This window comes from Lissotriton vulgaris, chromosome 2_2, assembly GCF_964263255.1.
Source record: "Lissotriton vulgaris chromosome 2_2, aLisVul1.2, whole genome shotgun sequence".
In the NCBI taxonomy this organism is placed as follows: domain Eukaryota; kingdom Metazoa; phylum Chordata; class Amphibia; order Caudata; family Salamandridae; genus Lissotriton; species Lissotriton vulgaris.
In genome coordinates this window covers 178,376,942-178,392,719 of record NC_141688.1, presented here as the reverse complement: position 1 = coordinate 178,392,719, position 15,778 = coordinate 178,376,942, and the positions used below count along the sequence as shown (strand labels likewise).

Genomic DNA, 15,778 nt, shown 5'->3' with positions numbered 1-15,778 from the left:
ATACATTTTACCTAAATATAAATATAAAAATGAATTAACAAAATATAAACACACATAATAATATATTTACATATATAAACATATATTTAGTTTAAAATCATTTATTAACTATTATCTTTATTTCATTTTTAAACTTTCAAATTCTATAAAAATAAAATATATACATATATCAATAATTTAAAATAAAACAAAATCTATAATTAATTAAATATTAAATTATTTTAAAAAACATGAAACGTACATTTTGAAACACAATAAATACAACAGTAGGGAAAATATTGGATAGCGAAACAATTACATTTACTATTCCAAATGCAATAAGTACAACAGTAGGTTAAGTGTTGGATAGCAGAGGGGTACAATTTACTATTCCCACTCCATTGACTGCAAAAGTAGGGTAAATGTTGAATAGTAGATTAATTAAATTTACTATTCCAACTCCAGTGATTACAACAATAGAGAAAATGTTGGCTAGCAGAGGGTTAAAAATTGCTATTCCAACTCCAGTGAGTGCAACATTAGGAAAGTATTGGATAGGAAAGAGGTAAAAATTACTATTCCAACTCCAGTGAGTGCAACAGTAGGGAAAGTATTGTATAGCGGAGGGGTAAAAATTACTATTCCAACTCCAGTGAGTGCAACCGTAGGGAAAGTGCTGGATAGCAGAGGGGTGAACATTACTATTCCCACTGCAGTGAGTGTAACAGTAGAAAATGTGTTGGATAGCAGAAAAACCAAAATTTCTAATAACATTTAAACAATTAATTTTTTTTAATAATCTTAAAAATAAATAAACAGTACTTTAAAAATATACAATTAAATATATTAAACATATAAAAAGAACATATCTTAGAATGTTAATTACATAAAACAAAAACCTACAAATATGATATAAAAAATTAATAAATACATTCATAAACAATATTTATTTAAACAATTAAGTATTCACCAATAAACAAATTATTTAAAACAAAAATGTATTTTTTTATTTCCTGCCCTATAACAAACCAATAAAATAAAACTTCAACATTTTTATTGACATTTATTTCCATAATTCACATAATTATTAATGAATTTAAAATATATTATTATTAAAAGAAAATAAACATTCATTGAGTACACATACGTTAACACTATAATATCCACAACACACACCTAAAATGTATTAAACAATTACGATTATTAATTACTAATTAACTAAATTAAAATTAATTAGCAAATAATTAATAATTCATTAATAAAAAACAACATCCTTCCCTCCCTTCCCAGCAATTATACCTATAAACAACTCAGCACATACCTCAAATTAATTACATAATTACTATATTTAATTACTAAATAACTAATTTAAATTAATTTACAACTGATTAATAATTCACCAATAAAAAAATACTTTCCCACCATTTACAGTTATAAACACAACACACATCTAAAATTAATTACACAATGACCATCATTAATTACTAATTAATAATTTTTAAATTAATTAACAACTAATTAAAAATGAATAAAAAAAATAAAATTACTTCCCATCCTCAACACCATTTACACCTATGAACACCAGAAAACACACCTAAAAGTAATGACACCATTACCATAAATGATTACTAATTACTAATTTAAATTAATTAACAACTAGTTATTAAACAATTATTAATAAATTAATTTAGACATTTTACACTATAACTTCACAAGTAAATCAATAATAATAAATAAAAAATATTCAATACATGTTATATAATTAAATTACTTACCAACATATTCTCTTAAAAACCCGCAACCCGCTACGGAACTAAAACCACAAATGTCAAATAAAAACAAAATAATAAGTGCTATAAAAAATCAATCAAATTTACATAATTAAATTACTTCCCATCCTATTCCCCTATAAACCCACAACCCGCTACAGAACAAAAAATTCAATTAAAAAAATTTGATAACTACTAAAATGTTAACACATATTTTAAAAATACAAATAATTCTTATACAAAACAGCAAACATCACAAACATATAAAATATATACTAAAATACATAACGTTAATAAAAATTCAATATTTTTAACAACTATATTTTTACAAACGATATGAAACACTTAGATATTTTTTAAATCGATATTACTTACCTAAAATTGATATTCTGGACCTGGAGGATTTTACTGTCGATATTCCTGACCTACGATATTTTTACCTCGAAATTCTTTCTCTGCACCTCCAAAATGGACAAAAAGATGCATTTTGCATGAGAATATAGTGCTAAAAGCCAGATTTGCATTTCACATAATTTCATATAATTTCCCCCAAAATTTACATAACCTGAATTTTGCACATCCCGTGCAACAGCTTAGTTCAGGGACACTATCGTTCCTCAGCCGGCCATCTTCTAAACTATCTGTGCAGGCCTCCAGACAAAACTGAAGAAGGTAAGCTATGTCTCGGCCTCCTCAATGGTACTATCATCTCACCTCTCTGAAACTCTGCCCTTCTTCCGGGTTGTACTCAAGAGGCCAATTATATTCAAGTTACTGTACACCATGTACATGGCCATCTGTGTGATTAGCCTTAACCATCTACAGAAAAGGTTCTCCAAAATCTGTTAATTTTGGCTTTGCCCTCTGGCTCGTTATTAACGTCACTTAAGTGAGTAACCTTTGTCTGCATTGAGGTAAAGATCTGAGAATGTAATGCGGATGAAGCACAGAAGGCGTCAACCGTTAGTTTCTAAAACCATGTTCAATGTGCATATTGTGGGTCATTGGACTACCATTCTTATTATACTGAAGACTCAGATGATTATGAAGCAGTGGCTTGTGTTACAGCTGCTCTATCTCAACTGAATGCATTTAATATTGACCCGCTGTAAGTTTTTTATTGACATTCAATAGTGAATTTAAAAATTGTACCCGATGGTCTACCCTATAGATGCTGAACATGCAAGGATATGTGTACTACTGCATTTTGTTTTTACCAATTTAGATGATTGCCTACTTCAGTGTTACTCACCTGTGTTAGTTGAAAACCAGGCACTAAGATACATTTTAATAGTGCAAAGTTTACTTTATAGCATAATTGCTATACCACAGTGGTATTTTTTGCATATTAAGACTAAAGCGATTGGTCATCTACTAAGGTTCTGCCTTAAAAGATAGAGATCACTATTAATGTGCGTAGAATTTGGCGCTCACTTCGCACTTTTGCTCTCACACCTTCACCATCATGTTTTCACCATAAGGTACGTGTTTTTGTATTTCACTCCTCTCTCTAATGCAGCTGATATTCTTTGTTGCTTTGTTATCCTGCCATACTGTTTGTCTCCCTCTTGTTCATTGTTGCTTTCAAGGATGCAAAGAACAAAGTAATCATGCATGGACTATGCCTTGTCCTGCTGCATATATTTAAGATTTTTCATTGCCTATTTGCTACTTTGATTGCCATCTTAAAATTAATTTCAACAAATAACTTCTATCAATTTAAAATACCCATACAGAGAAGGAAATTACGGCAGAAACATTTATGGAGAAGTTGGACAATGGTGCTCTGCTCTGTAAGCTAGCTGAGACATTGCAAGAGAAATTTAAAGAGAACAACATTGAGAACAGCAAATATGACAAGGTAAGGAGAACGTAAGTTGTGCTGAAGTAATAGGTATTGTTGTGCTGTACTACTTTAGTCTGATATGCACTATAGCAGAAATACTGCAAACTCCTGTGAACTTAGAAATCAAAATATTTAAAAGAAATGTTGCAAAGCTTTTAATGCCACTGGACCTGAACAGTATAATGTCACACTATGTACATTAAAAATCGTTTTCAACTATCATAATAATCTACATTCTTTCATGCTGATCCGACAATGGCCATTTATGAATTTACTGATTATAAAGAAGTTGTCTCCAACTTCTAAGATATTGTACAAGGGAAGTGGTGGAGTGAGTCGTTAGCCTTCCTGGCCTAACGCCTCAATCCGCCACTTCAGAAACGCAGGGCTGCATTTCCCCCTGCGCTGGCGCTACACTTAGCAGCAAAGTGCTAAGATAGGTACCCCTGTACAATAGTGCAATGGTGTCTCCCTGCAGGGAAAGATTATTTATGTGCAGGAAGGTAACCCTTCCTGCACATAGACAATCATTTAATGCTGCTTTGTAATTTCTGTGTGTTCTGTTTTATTCAGCACACAAAGAAGTTGCAAAATGGCATTTTAAAAAAATGATTGTATATGTGCTGGAAGGGGGACCTTCCTGTACATAAGCAATCATTAGCCTTTTGATGGTTTCCTGTGTGCTGCACAACGCAGCACGTATGAAAACAGCAAAAACGAGGAGAAACTAAACATTCATCCTCGTTGCGCCATGGTAAGACCAGGTTTTCCCTGGTCTTAATTCATTGCCCCTTTCACCCTAAGTATAGCGTGAAAAGGTGCTTTATTTACATGGCAGCGTTAAGCCACATTAAGTGGCTTAACGCTGCCTTGTAAATAGGGCGAGGCCCCTATTGCCATCACGTCACTGAAATCACGTTGTGATGGCGATAGGGGCTTTTAAATATGACCCTCACTCTTCGAGAGGTCTAATCTCCAAGATAAATCAACAGGTCTGTTCTAACACTGTTTGGAATGTGTCTCCATCCTATTTATATGAAAACATATTGCAAACTGTTTCCAGTGAATACGTTCAGAATGAAGGTCTTTATGAAGAGAGTGGTCAGCATGCATCTTACATTATGTCTGTCTGCACTTTCTCGCCTCCAGCGTGTGTTGCGGAAGAGGCAGAGCTCAAAATCAAGGTGTACATCTGATTGGCATTGATGGTAGTTTATTGGAGTGTGGTCACAACACATGATTTTGAATTGACTCGTCACTTCCTAAGGCAGGTGGCTAAGAGCAGGGTGGAAAATTCTCTTGCAGCATAGATGGTTACGTGAACAAGCCTAGTATTATGCCTTTTATGGCTGCATACAAAATGGCGCTGCTACACTTCTTTGAACAGCTCCAGGGTGAAAAACATAGAAGAGTGACAAAGAGTGTGAGGAAATATTTATCACGCAAATAGCAACATTGAAGATAATCAATCAATCAATCAATCAATCAATCAATCAATCAAACATTTGTATAGCGCACTACTCACCCATGAGGGTCTCAAGGCGCTGAGGGGAGGGTGAGAGCAGCTACTAGTCGAACAGCCAGATCTTGAGACATCTCCTGGAGGTCAGCAGGTCATGGGTCTGCCACAGGTGGATGGGGTGTTCCATGTCTTGGTGGCGAGGTAGGAGAATCATCTTCTGCCGGCGGTTGTTCAGCAGATGCATGAGACGGTGGCGAGTGTGAGGTCGGCTCAGCGAAGTCAGGGTGTAGAAAGACAGTCGTTTGTTGAGGTATGCTGGTCCGGCGTTGTGGAATGCTTTGTGAGCATGTGTGAGGAGCTTGAAGGTGATCCTCTTGTTGACTGGGAGCCAATGCAGATCTCTCAGGTGGATGGTGATGTGGCTATGGCGAGGGAGTCCAAGGATGAGGCGTGCGGATGCATTTTGTATGTGTTGGAATCTCTTCTGGAGTGTGGCCGTGGTTCCTGGGTAGAGGGTGTTGCCTTAGTCCAGCCTGCTTCTGACGAGTGCTTGGGTGACCGTTCTTCTGGTCTTCGAGTTTCAGTGGGGATCCATCTGTAAATCTTGCGGAGGGTGTTGAAGCAGGAGGATGAAACCGTGTTGTCTCCTGGGTCATAGAGATCGTTGAGTCCAGGATGACTCCCAGATTGCGTGCGTTGTTGTTGGGTGTCGGGCCAGCTCCCACCGTGGCCGGCCACCAGGAGTCGTTCCATGCGGAGGGGGTCGAGCCAAGTGCGAGGACCTCCGTCTTGTCTGAGTTCAGTTTCAACCGTCTAGTCTTCATCCACTCAGCGACGGCCTTGATTCCCTCATGTAGGTTGGATTTGGCGGTGGCCAGGTCCTTGGTGAGGGAGAGGATCAGCCGGGTGTCGTCGGCGTATGAGATGATGTTGAGGAGGTGCGCTCGGTCGATGTTGGCAAGCGGTGCCATGTAGATGTTAAAAAGGGCCGGGCTGAGGGATGATCTTTGGGGTACGCCGCAGGTGATTGTGGTGGCTGCGGATCTGAAGGGGGGCAGGCAGAATCTCTGCGTTGACCCTTGACCCTGCTTCCAGGCAGGTCGCTCCCCACGCCGCGCAGCTCTACCTGACTGTGCCTGTGCCCCTAGCCCAGCGGCGCTGCTGCTGCGTGTTCGAGGCCGTAGTTTTGCTCTGTGATTTCACTGCATTTTTGTATTCTTGGTACTGTTTGTCTTCTGTGACCGCTTCTACAGCATTGTATTTTTGCACCTTGTTTTGTTTGTTTCTGTGACCGTTTTCTCCCCTGGTTACTTCTGTGCCCTTTTGCATCCGTTTTCCCTTTGCCGTCCCTTCCTCCTGCTCTCCCGCCGCTACATCCCCTGCGGCCCCACCCCCGGCTCGCCCATTCATCCTTCCCCCTCTCAGCTGCTCCTGCCTCCCACCTCCCCCTCTTATGGTGCATCAAAGACACACCTAAGGCAAGCCCGTCTGTGCCTGGACCGTGCCCAGCGCCAGAACCCCTGGCCCGCGAGAACGTCACCACGCCCAGCTCCGCTACAATTCCATCACCCTCCACGCACTCAATTCCGGACGAGAACACCTGCTACCAGGCCACCCCAAAGCGCACCCAAGGACCCTTCACCTGCCGGAACGGCAACTTCACCAGCATCCGCCGCACCAAACCTACGCCCGGGAAAGAACCCAACCACCTCATATGCGTCCTCCTCAACACCCATTCCGCCTGCAAACATCCTGTGAACTCTGGAATCTTCTTTACTCTACCTCCCCAGACGTCGCCTTCCTGACAGAGACCTGGCTGAACCCCGCCTCAGCACCCGACATCACCATAGCCATCCTGGAAGGCTACAAGAACACCCGCAGGGATCGCACCAACAGAGTAGGAGGAGGAATCGCCATCTTCCATAAGAACACCCTCAAAGTCTCGACCAACACTGATGACACCCTCAGCACCACCGAATACCTGCACTTCCAGATCCACACAGACCCCAAAACCACCCTCAGAGGAACCCTCGTCTACAGACCCCCTGGACCCCGACCACAGTACAGCTACTCCATTGCTGACCTCATCAGCACCCACACCCTCGCCTCCTCGGACTACATCCTCCTCGAATACCTGAACTTCCACCTAGAGAACAACAGCAACACCAACTCCACCACCCTGATCAACAACCTCGGCAACCTCGTACTCAGACAGCTCGTGACTACACCCACCCATGCCGCAGGCCACACACTTGACCCCAACTTCTCCGCAAGCTCCCACATCTCCTTCAACCACACCACTGAACTCCACTGGACCGACCATCACTGCATCCACTTTACCTTCAGGAAGCTCACCACACATCACCACACCCAACAGATGCCTCGCCGATGCTGGAGCAAAGTCATTAAAGACCAGCTAACCACCACCCTCGCCCAGAGCCAACCCACCGACCCCACCGACTCCGACACCACCACCCACAACTTCAGACAGTGGATCAAAGACTGCGCCAACACCCTCGCCCGCGCAATAAACCCTCCAACAGCCACACCAGCAAGAAATCCACCTGGTTCACCGTAGACCTCCAGGCCTCCAAACGAACATGCCGAAAACTGGAGAAGAACTGGCTCTGCGAACGAACACCGGACAGCTGTGCAGCCCACAAGAACGCCACCCGCAGACATCATCACCTCATCAGATCCGCCAAAAGGGCCTCATTCAAAGAGCGCCTAGATAACAACGCACACAACAGCAAAGAGCTCTTCAACAACATGAAGGAACTCTCCAACCCCAGCTCCAACACCAACGACATCCCACCTTCGCAAGACCTGTGCGACTCGCTGGCCAGCTTCTTCCACCGCAAGATCTACGACATCCACGACAGCTTCAACGTCACGACCGGCCGGACAATCACTCAGACCTCTGCCCCCATGACCACCTCCCACACCAACCGCCTGCTCTCCTGGACTAACATCAACGATGAAGACCCCAGCAAGATCATGAACACCATTCACTCCGGATCACCGCCAGACCCTTGCCTACACCACATCTTCAACAAAGCCAGTACAGCCATTACACCGCATCTCCGGAAAGTCATCAACATCTCCTTCAAGACAGCGACCTTCTCAGAGAGCTGGACGCATGCCGAGATCAATGCTTTACTCAAGAAACCCAAGGCGGACCCCAAGGAACTCAAGAACTTCTGGCCCATCTCCCTGCAACTGTTCCCGGTGAAGGTCATCGAGAAAACCGTCAACAAACAACTGACCCGCTACGTTTAGGATAACAGCATCCTGGACCCATCCCAGTCTGTGTTCCACAGCAACCACAGCACCAAAACCGCCCTCATTGCCGCCACCGAAGACATCAGGACCCTGCTCGACAATGGAGAAACAGCGGCCCTCATCCTCCTGGACCTGTCAGCCGCATTCGACTCGGTCTGCCACCACACCCTATGAGCACGCCTACACGACGCTGAGATCCAAGGGAAGGCCCTGGACTAGACCACATCCTTCCTCTCCGGCAGAACACAGAGTGTCTGCCTCCTCTCCTTCCACTCCAATGCCATTGAGATCATCTGCGGCGTACCCCAGGGCTCATCCCTCAGTCCAACCCTGTTCAATATCTACTTGGCCCCTCACGCCCACGTCGCCTGACAACACAACCTCAACATCATCTCCTACGCCGATGACACCCAGCTGATCCTCTCCCTCACCAAAGACCCCCACACCACAGAAACCAAACTCCAAGAAGGAATGAAGGCCGTCGCCGAATGGATAAGGGACAGCCACCACCCTGGGAACAGCCCCAACACCCACCGACCACGTACGGAACCTAGGGGTCATCCTCGATTCCACCCTCTCCATGACAAAGCAGGTCAACGCTGTCTCCTCCTCCTGCTTGCTCCGCAAGATCTACAAGTGGATCCCCACCGAAACTAGAAGAATGGTCACCCTGGCCCTCATCAGCAGCAGATTGTACTACGGAAACGCCCTCTACGCAGAAACTTCGGCCAAAGCTCCTGAGATGGCTGCAAAGCATCCATAACGCCTCTGCACATCTGATTCTCGACATCCCCCGCCGCAGCCACTTCACACCCCACCTGAGAGACCTGAACTGGCTCCCTGTCAACAAGAGGATAGCCTTCAATCTCCTCACCCACGCACACAAAGCACTTCACAACACTGGACCAGCATACCTCAACAGACGACTCAGCTTCTACACCCCCACCCGCCGGCTCCGCTCCACCGGCCTCGCCCTTGCCGCAGTCCCCTGCATCCAAAATATTATAACTTCCGGCGGCAGACCCTTCTCCCACCTCGCCACCAAGACCTGGAACTCCCTCCCCACCCACCTACGGCAGACCCAAGACCTGCTGACCTTCAGAAGACTCCTCAAGACCTGGCCCTTCAAACAGTAGCAGCACCCCCCTCCCCCAGAGCCTTGAGACCCTTGCGGGTAAATAGCGCGCTTTACAAGTGTTATTATTGATTAATTGCATTCTGCCGGTGAGGAAGGAGGTGATCCAATCACGGGATTTGTCTTGGCATGTGTGCAGGGTGTGGCGGCAGATGATGTTGAAGGCGGCCGAGAGGTCGAGGAGGATGAGGGCTTCAGTTTTGCCGTTGTCCAGTATGGTCCTGATGTCTTCAGTGGCGGCGATGAAGGCGGTTTCGGTGCTGTGATTGCTGCAGAAGCCAGATTAGGAGGAGTCCAAGACGTTCTCCTCCAGGTAGTGAGTCAGTTGTCTGTTGGCGGTCTTCTCAATGACTTTCTCTGGGAATGGGAGCAGGGTGGTGGGTCGGAGGTTCTTGAGGTACTTTGGGTCCGCCTTGGGTTTCTTGAGAAGAACGTTGATCTCGGCGTGTTTCCAGCTATCTGGGGAGGTGGCGGTCTCGACGGAGCTGTTGATGATCTTTCGGAGCTGGGGTGCGATGACGGAGCTTGCCTTGTTGAAGATGTGATGGGGGCAGGGGTCGGAGGGAGAGCCGGAGTGGATGGAGTTCATGATTTTGATGGTGTCTTCATCATTGATGCTGTGCCAGGAGAGAAGAAGGTCGATGTGCTTGGTGGGTGTAGAATCATGGGCGATGTCGTCTGTCTTCAGTGTCTGGGTGTTGAAGCTGTCATGGATGTCTGCGATCTTGCGGTGGAAAAAGGTAGCCAGAGAGTCGCAGAGTTCTTGTGATGGCAGTATGTCAATGAAGAAGGAGCTGGGGGTGGCGAGTTCTTTCACGATGTTGAAGAGCTCTTTGCTGTTTTGTGCGTTGTTGTTGAAGCGTTCTTTGAAGGAGGTTCTTTTGGTGGAACGGATGAGTTGATGGTGTTGCGTCTGGCGTTCATGAGGGCTGCGTGGTTGTCTGGTGTCTGGTCATTGCGCCAATGTTTCTCGAGTCTTCTGCAGTTGTGCTTGGAGTTTTGGAGGTCGGTGTTGAACCAGGTGGCTCTCGTGTCGGTGCGCCTGTTAGAGGGTTTCATGATAATGCATTGGCACCTGAGCATTTAGGCTACTGAAACTTGCAGATATCCAGTGACAACTAGAATGTGGCTTCCGGGTATGAACTTTGCATAGCACTATGTTTGGTGTCCTAATGGGGAATAATGGAAACAGGTGATGATAGCAAGGCATGGCATACGGAAATATGACGTTGCATGATATTTTAAGAGGGAATGTGCATATCTTTTCCTTAATGTGGTAGCTGGTCATAATGTTGTCTGACTCCAGAATGCTCAGCAAATATAATGTAAACTGACAATATATGAGGTTTGATAATGAAAACTAGCTATGATGTAGCAACTTGACGTTGTGGCAACTGACTGATAGCAATTAGTTTTGATGTGATAGGTGGGCAAAATGAAAATGGCTACAGTATAGTTTGTGGTCAAGCCAATGGTATGCTGACTTAGCATTATGGTTTCTGCTCATGATATGCAGAATTACATAATAGTGATTGATCATGTGACAACTGGGTTTCTCGAAAATAGGCCTGATATGCGAGATGGGCATAATTAAAAGTGGCCTCTGTGCCTCTGGTTGTCCATAAGTGAAAATAAAGGAACTTGGCTTCAATGCAATGTGTTATGTGCGCATAATTGAAACTGTAATTGAAATACAAACTGATCCAATAAAACCGGACTACTGTGTGCAAAGTAATTAAAATCACAGCTAGCAATGATGTGCTTGATGGGTATAATGAGAATTGATTGTCCTAGGTGGGCATAATGATAAATATACTACAATATTTGTGTCATCGCCAGACTTATATTTAATAACCCTGACCAGCTTATATTATGTCAATGACTACATGGTATCATTTAGCTATAAACATTGTCAGAAAGAGGCCCTTCATAACTTAATGAACATACTCTACTTTAGGTACAACACAGGTCTCAGAAAACTTGGTTCTACCTCTGGTAGCAATGGCACAAGCAGAAGGTAGTTTTCTGGATAAATGCATGTTACATTTAACCACTATCAATCATTTTAAACTAAAGTACAAAACTTAATTTTATTAATATTCTCAAACCCATGTAGAACAACAGAACTGTTATGAGCAAAAAGACTCAGAAATCATTAACACTGGATAATTTGAATCAGAGAACTACGTTTTTAAAGTTTTGCAGCAGGGGCCTCAGAACAATGATAGACCCTTAAAGTTGGATATGTTATTGCTGAGCTCTGCCACAATGCTGCAGAGTCCTGCTGAACCCATTTTGAGTTAAATAAAAGGCTCTGATTAGCACTGACCTGGTTTTCTTGCTTGCCTTGGATGCAATATTCCTGCGATATTCCTGGGCAATCCTAAACATCTTACAACAGTTCCCTGGTGGAGGAAAAAGAACTAAGGGGCATATTATCAAGCAGGTTTATCTCCGCTTTTTTGACTTTAAAAGCCAAGAAAGCGGAGATAAAATTATCTCCCTATTACCTAGCTGTTGCTAACACCAGTTAGCGACAGCTAGTAGGAGATAGTGACCATCTTGGGCCCCACTTTGCATGTCAGTGATATTTATCACTAATGACATGCAAAGAGGGCGTGCCAAGATGTTAGCGACTGGAAACAGTTGCTAACATCGCTATCTCCTATTACCAACTTTTGGAGATATTCGCGCTAAGCGCGGATATCTCCAAAAGCTAACACCTGTCCTGAGCAGTTCTTAGCCATGTTATCCAATGGGAGGTGGATAACATGGCTAAGAGCATTAGCTCGGTAATGCATGAATATCGCGGACTTTTCAGCGATATTCATGCATTGCGGCAGATTTTTATGGCATTCGCGATAAACCTTGGTAATACCAAGTTTTATCTGCGATAAAAATTGCCGCAGCTCAGCGGTAAATTTTTGTCTGTAACCAAGCAATAGAGATAAATATCGCTTTTTCTTGGTAATATGCCCCTAAGTCCCTCTTTTCTCTAACTGCTGCAAAAATTCCTACTGGTCACTTCTGGAGATCTAATGTCCATAGGGTAGTCTTCTAGGCACCACGTCTCTCTCTTACCGGGGCTCCTGCACAGCTTAAGCCTCTGTAGTCAGCTGTGCCTTCTTGTAGCCATAGGCTTTCTGCATTTGGCATCCCTAGTGTATGACGATAGGAGGCTAACTTGGCCCCTATAAAGCATTTACAGCCTCCTGGTTCCAGCAGATGTCTGTGTGTCCTCTTTTCCCAGCTCTTGTCAAGTACGATGTATCTAGGGGGGCAAAGTTAGCTGCCATACCATAGGCAGTATTTCACAGGAGTACCCCAGCTGCCTCGTGACTCCCCTTCCCCTAAGGGGCCTGTACTCACTCGAATCTGCCCCCTACAAAGGCCCCGAATGCCGCAGCACTGGGGGCACACGGCAAGCTGCATAAAATTGATGGGACCACCACTGATGACCATGCCACAACAAGTGCAAACGTCACCGCCTGCAGACACAAGATGGTGGCCTCAATTTAACACAAATACGCCCGTGGGTCTCATTACTTCTCACATATCGGCCACTTTGCATAGGCCCAGACCGGAGCCGGTGAGCAGGTTGCTCTCTGTGCGAGCGGTAGTTCGGTCTTCCCCCCTCTGCCAGAGCTTACCATATCTCGGAGCCAGGTGGGCCCATACCCTATCCTGGAAATGCCCTGGATGGTTGGGCCAGGCTGCAAGGACTGAAGGGACTTGCAGGGCAGCTCAGTGGCGGACTGCTTCATTGACGCCTCCCCTCCTGGGGCATTATACTACATGCTGGGGTCAGCTAGTGGACGGATAGTGGCCCCAGCACAAAGAGCTGCTAGAATTTAGGGGCATAGCACCTGGGAGCCTGCAACACTAGCTGACTTCTTATGCACAGGTAGCCCCCGGATTTATTCACCCCCCCTGGCCTTTCCTTTTGTTTTTGCAGTTGAGCACTTGTGGTCTCCCGCTGGTGCGGATTGGCAGTACCCCTTGTCAGATTGATGGACCTGCGGGAGCAGACTGCTGGAGTTGTGGGGGAGTGACCCATTAATCAGAGGTTGCTATCTATCTGGCTGCTCTGCTTGAGGGAGATGGTGGGTGCTTTGTGACAACCATGTTTGTCCGACAAGATGTGGATGTGAGGATGGCTGCGTTCTAGCCCGTGGATAGTTGGTAGAGGCGTTTTCGGAGATGGTTCTGGAGGAGCACAGGGCATTATGAGATGCCTCAGCCTCTGAGTGATGGTAATCACCCCTCCTCCTTCAAATGCTGCACTGGTCCCTGCTGGTTTACCCCTCTTTAATGCTGACGTTGCGGAGGCACTATATGTACTCCGACTGCTGATACTTGTGATGGACTGCCTCCCTTTATCCTGCTACACTATGGGTCATTTCCAAAGACTAAGAGACAATGCCATGATGAGTGCCTCCCAAGGGGGGATCAAGCATGGCTTTCAACTCGATGACAAGTATGATAGGCTGATGGCGGCGATCAATGCCACTGGGGTGTGGCTAGAGGGCAAGAATGACTCCAAAGCAGTGCTAAGGTCTCCCTTTACCCTGATTTGACCATTCAGGATCAGAATCAGAGGTCCTCCTTTACTGCCATAATGGAGAGGCTACAGCATCTGGGTTTGATGTATGCCCTGTTGTTCCTGGCCCATCTGAGGGTGCAGGCAGAGGGTAAAACCAACTTTTTCCCCGAGCAGAGGAATGGGATTGGCTGGAACTCTTTGATGAGACTTCTGTCGTGTGACCTACCTACCAGAGTGCCTGGATTGCAGCAACTGAGGTGACAGGGATCTTGCAAGCAAGGGGGTCCTGGCAGAGTAAGCAGCAGGTGGCTGTGGTGCAGATGAGTGCAATGGATGTGGCAGCCTCATTGGGACCTGGAAATGGTTCATCGTGCCCTGGTTCTCAATTGCGCAGGCAGTCTACCTTGAGTTCGGCACACCTAATGATAACGGGCCTGGAATTCACCATACCATATTTTAATTGTGTGGTGGATCCTCTCCTGAACAGGTCTAACACCTGTTGCCTACTTCACTGGTGCATAAAATTGCACCTGGTCACTGCAGGCTATTAGATTGCATGGAGGCATGCAAACGGGGAGGGCGAAGCCTACTTCATCTGCTCTGGATTGCACAGATTAGATGTGCGCTTGCATGCGATGTTTTGTTGTAATGCTTTGGCTGAGCGTGTGTTGGATGCGAAGTACTTACCAAGGATATACTCAGATCATAACCCTTTGCTTGCACTTAGCTTTGGCCAATCTACAGAGCTAGTATCCTGACCAGATGCCTGGATCCCACCCTCATGGAGGACCCAGTGTTCCAAGCATCATTCCGAGAGGTGATTATTAACACTGGCTATAGAATGGAGGAATAGCGTCCTCACTCGCAGTAAAATGGAAGGTACTCAAGGTAGCGGTATGGGGGCCTTATATCTCCAATACATTTTGCATACCCACCCAACTGCAAGCTGACATTAAGCGGCAAGAGGGGATAATGAATGATCTGCCCCTGGACCTGGGAGAGACCATAGAAAGTAGGGCTTGGCTGCAATAGGAAAGTGAGAAGCTGTTTGCTTTGTTGCAATGCCTGAAGCAGTATGATTACAGAGCATACATTGTGTGGTCCCATGCGACAGAGATAAGTCAGGGAGCATGCTGGCCTGGCTCCTCCAGGAGGAGAACAGGGGACACACAATACTCCAAATTCAGGACCCCTTTGGAATGGGATGTGTTTTCACAGGTAAAGAGTGATGGGATGTTCACCCAGTATTATCGCAAATTATATACAGTGGGTGCGCAAGTCGCAGAGGCAGACCTATGGCAGTATAAGGCAAATTCCTCCCCCACTACCCTGAATCCCAAGACCACTGAGCGAATATGTGCCACCATTACTTTCCTGGAGTTGAGGGGTGCGATTAAGAAGTTGGCAAGGGGCAAGTGTCCTGGGTCAAACTGGTCCATCATTGAGTTCTTTCCAATAGCAGCCAGTGTTTGCTACCAATGGCAGGGCAGGCGGTGGCTGAGGGGGGGCATAGGGGCTGCAAAGGGAGGGGGGAATTAAAAAATAATGATAATTTTTTTTTTAATACCTTCATCTGGCCATATCCTGCATCTTGCCCCTCTGCTCCTTCCTCTTCTTCAGGCACAGGCTCCCAGTCTGCCCTGCTAAGCTCTAACCCCAGCAATGCTGCTGGGGTTGGGACGCTTCACTGCACATGATGGTTTGGTTGGCCTGAGATGGCTGGCCAAACCATCATATGCAGTAAAGGGATTGCACACACCCC

The 15,778-nt window shown here is 45.3% G+C and overlaps 1 protein-coding gene across 3 annotated transcripts in view; it reads left to right on the top strand.

Annotated features, from left to right (window-relative positions):
- The window catches only part of GAS2 (growth arrest specific 2), a 779,771-nt gene that overhangs the window by 254,445 nt on the left and 509,548 nt on the right, over window positions 1–15,778 (top strand). For all 3 annotated transcript variants that reach the window (XM_086959885.1, XM_086959886.1, XM_086959887.1), the window contains exon 3: window positions 3,485–3,609. In XM_086959885.1, coding sequence (XP_086816011.1) covers window positions 3,485–3,609 — 125 coding nt within the window. The remainder of the gene's footprint in view (window positions 1–3,484; window positions 3,610–15,778) is intronic.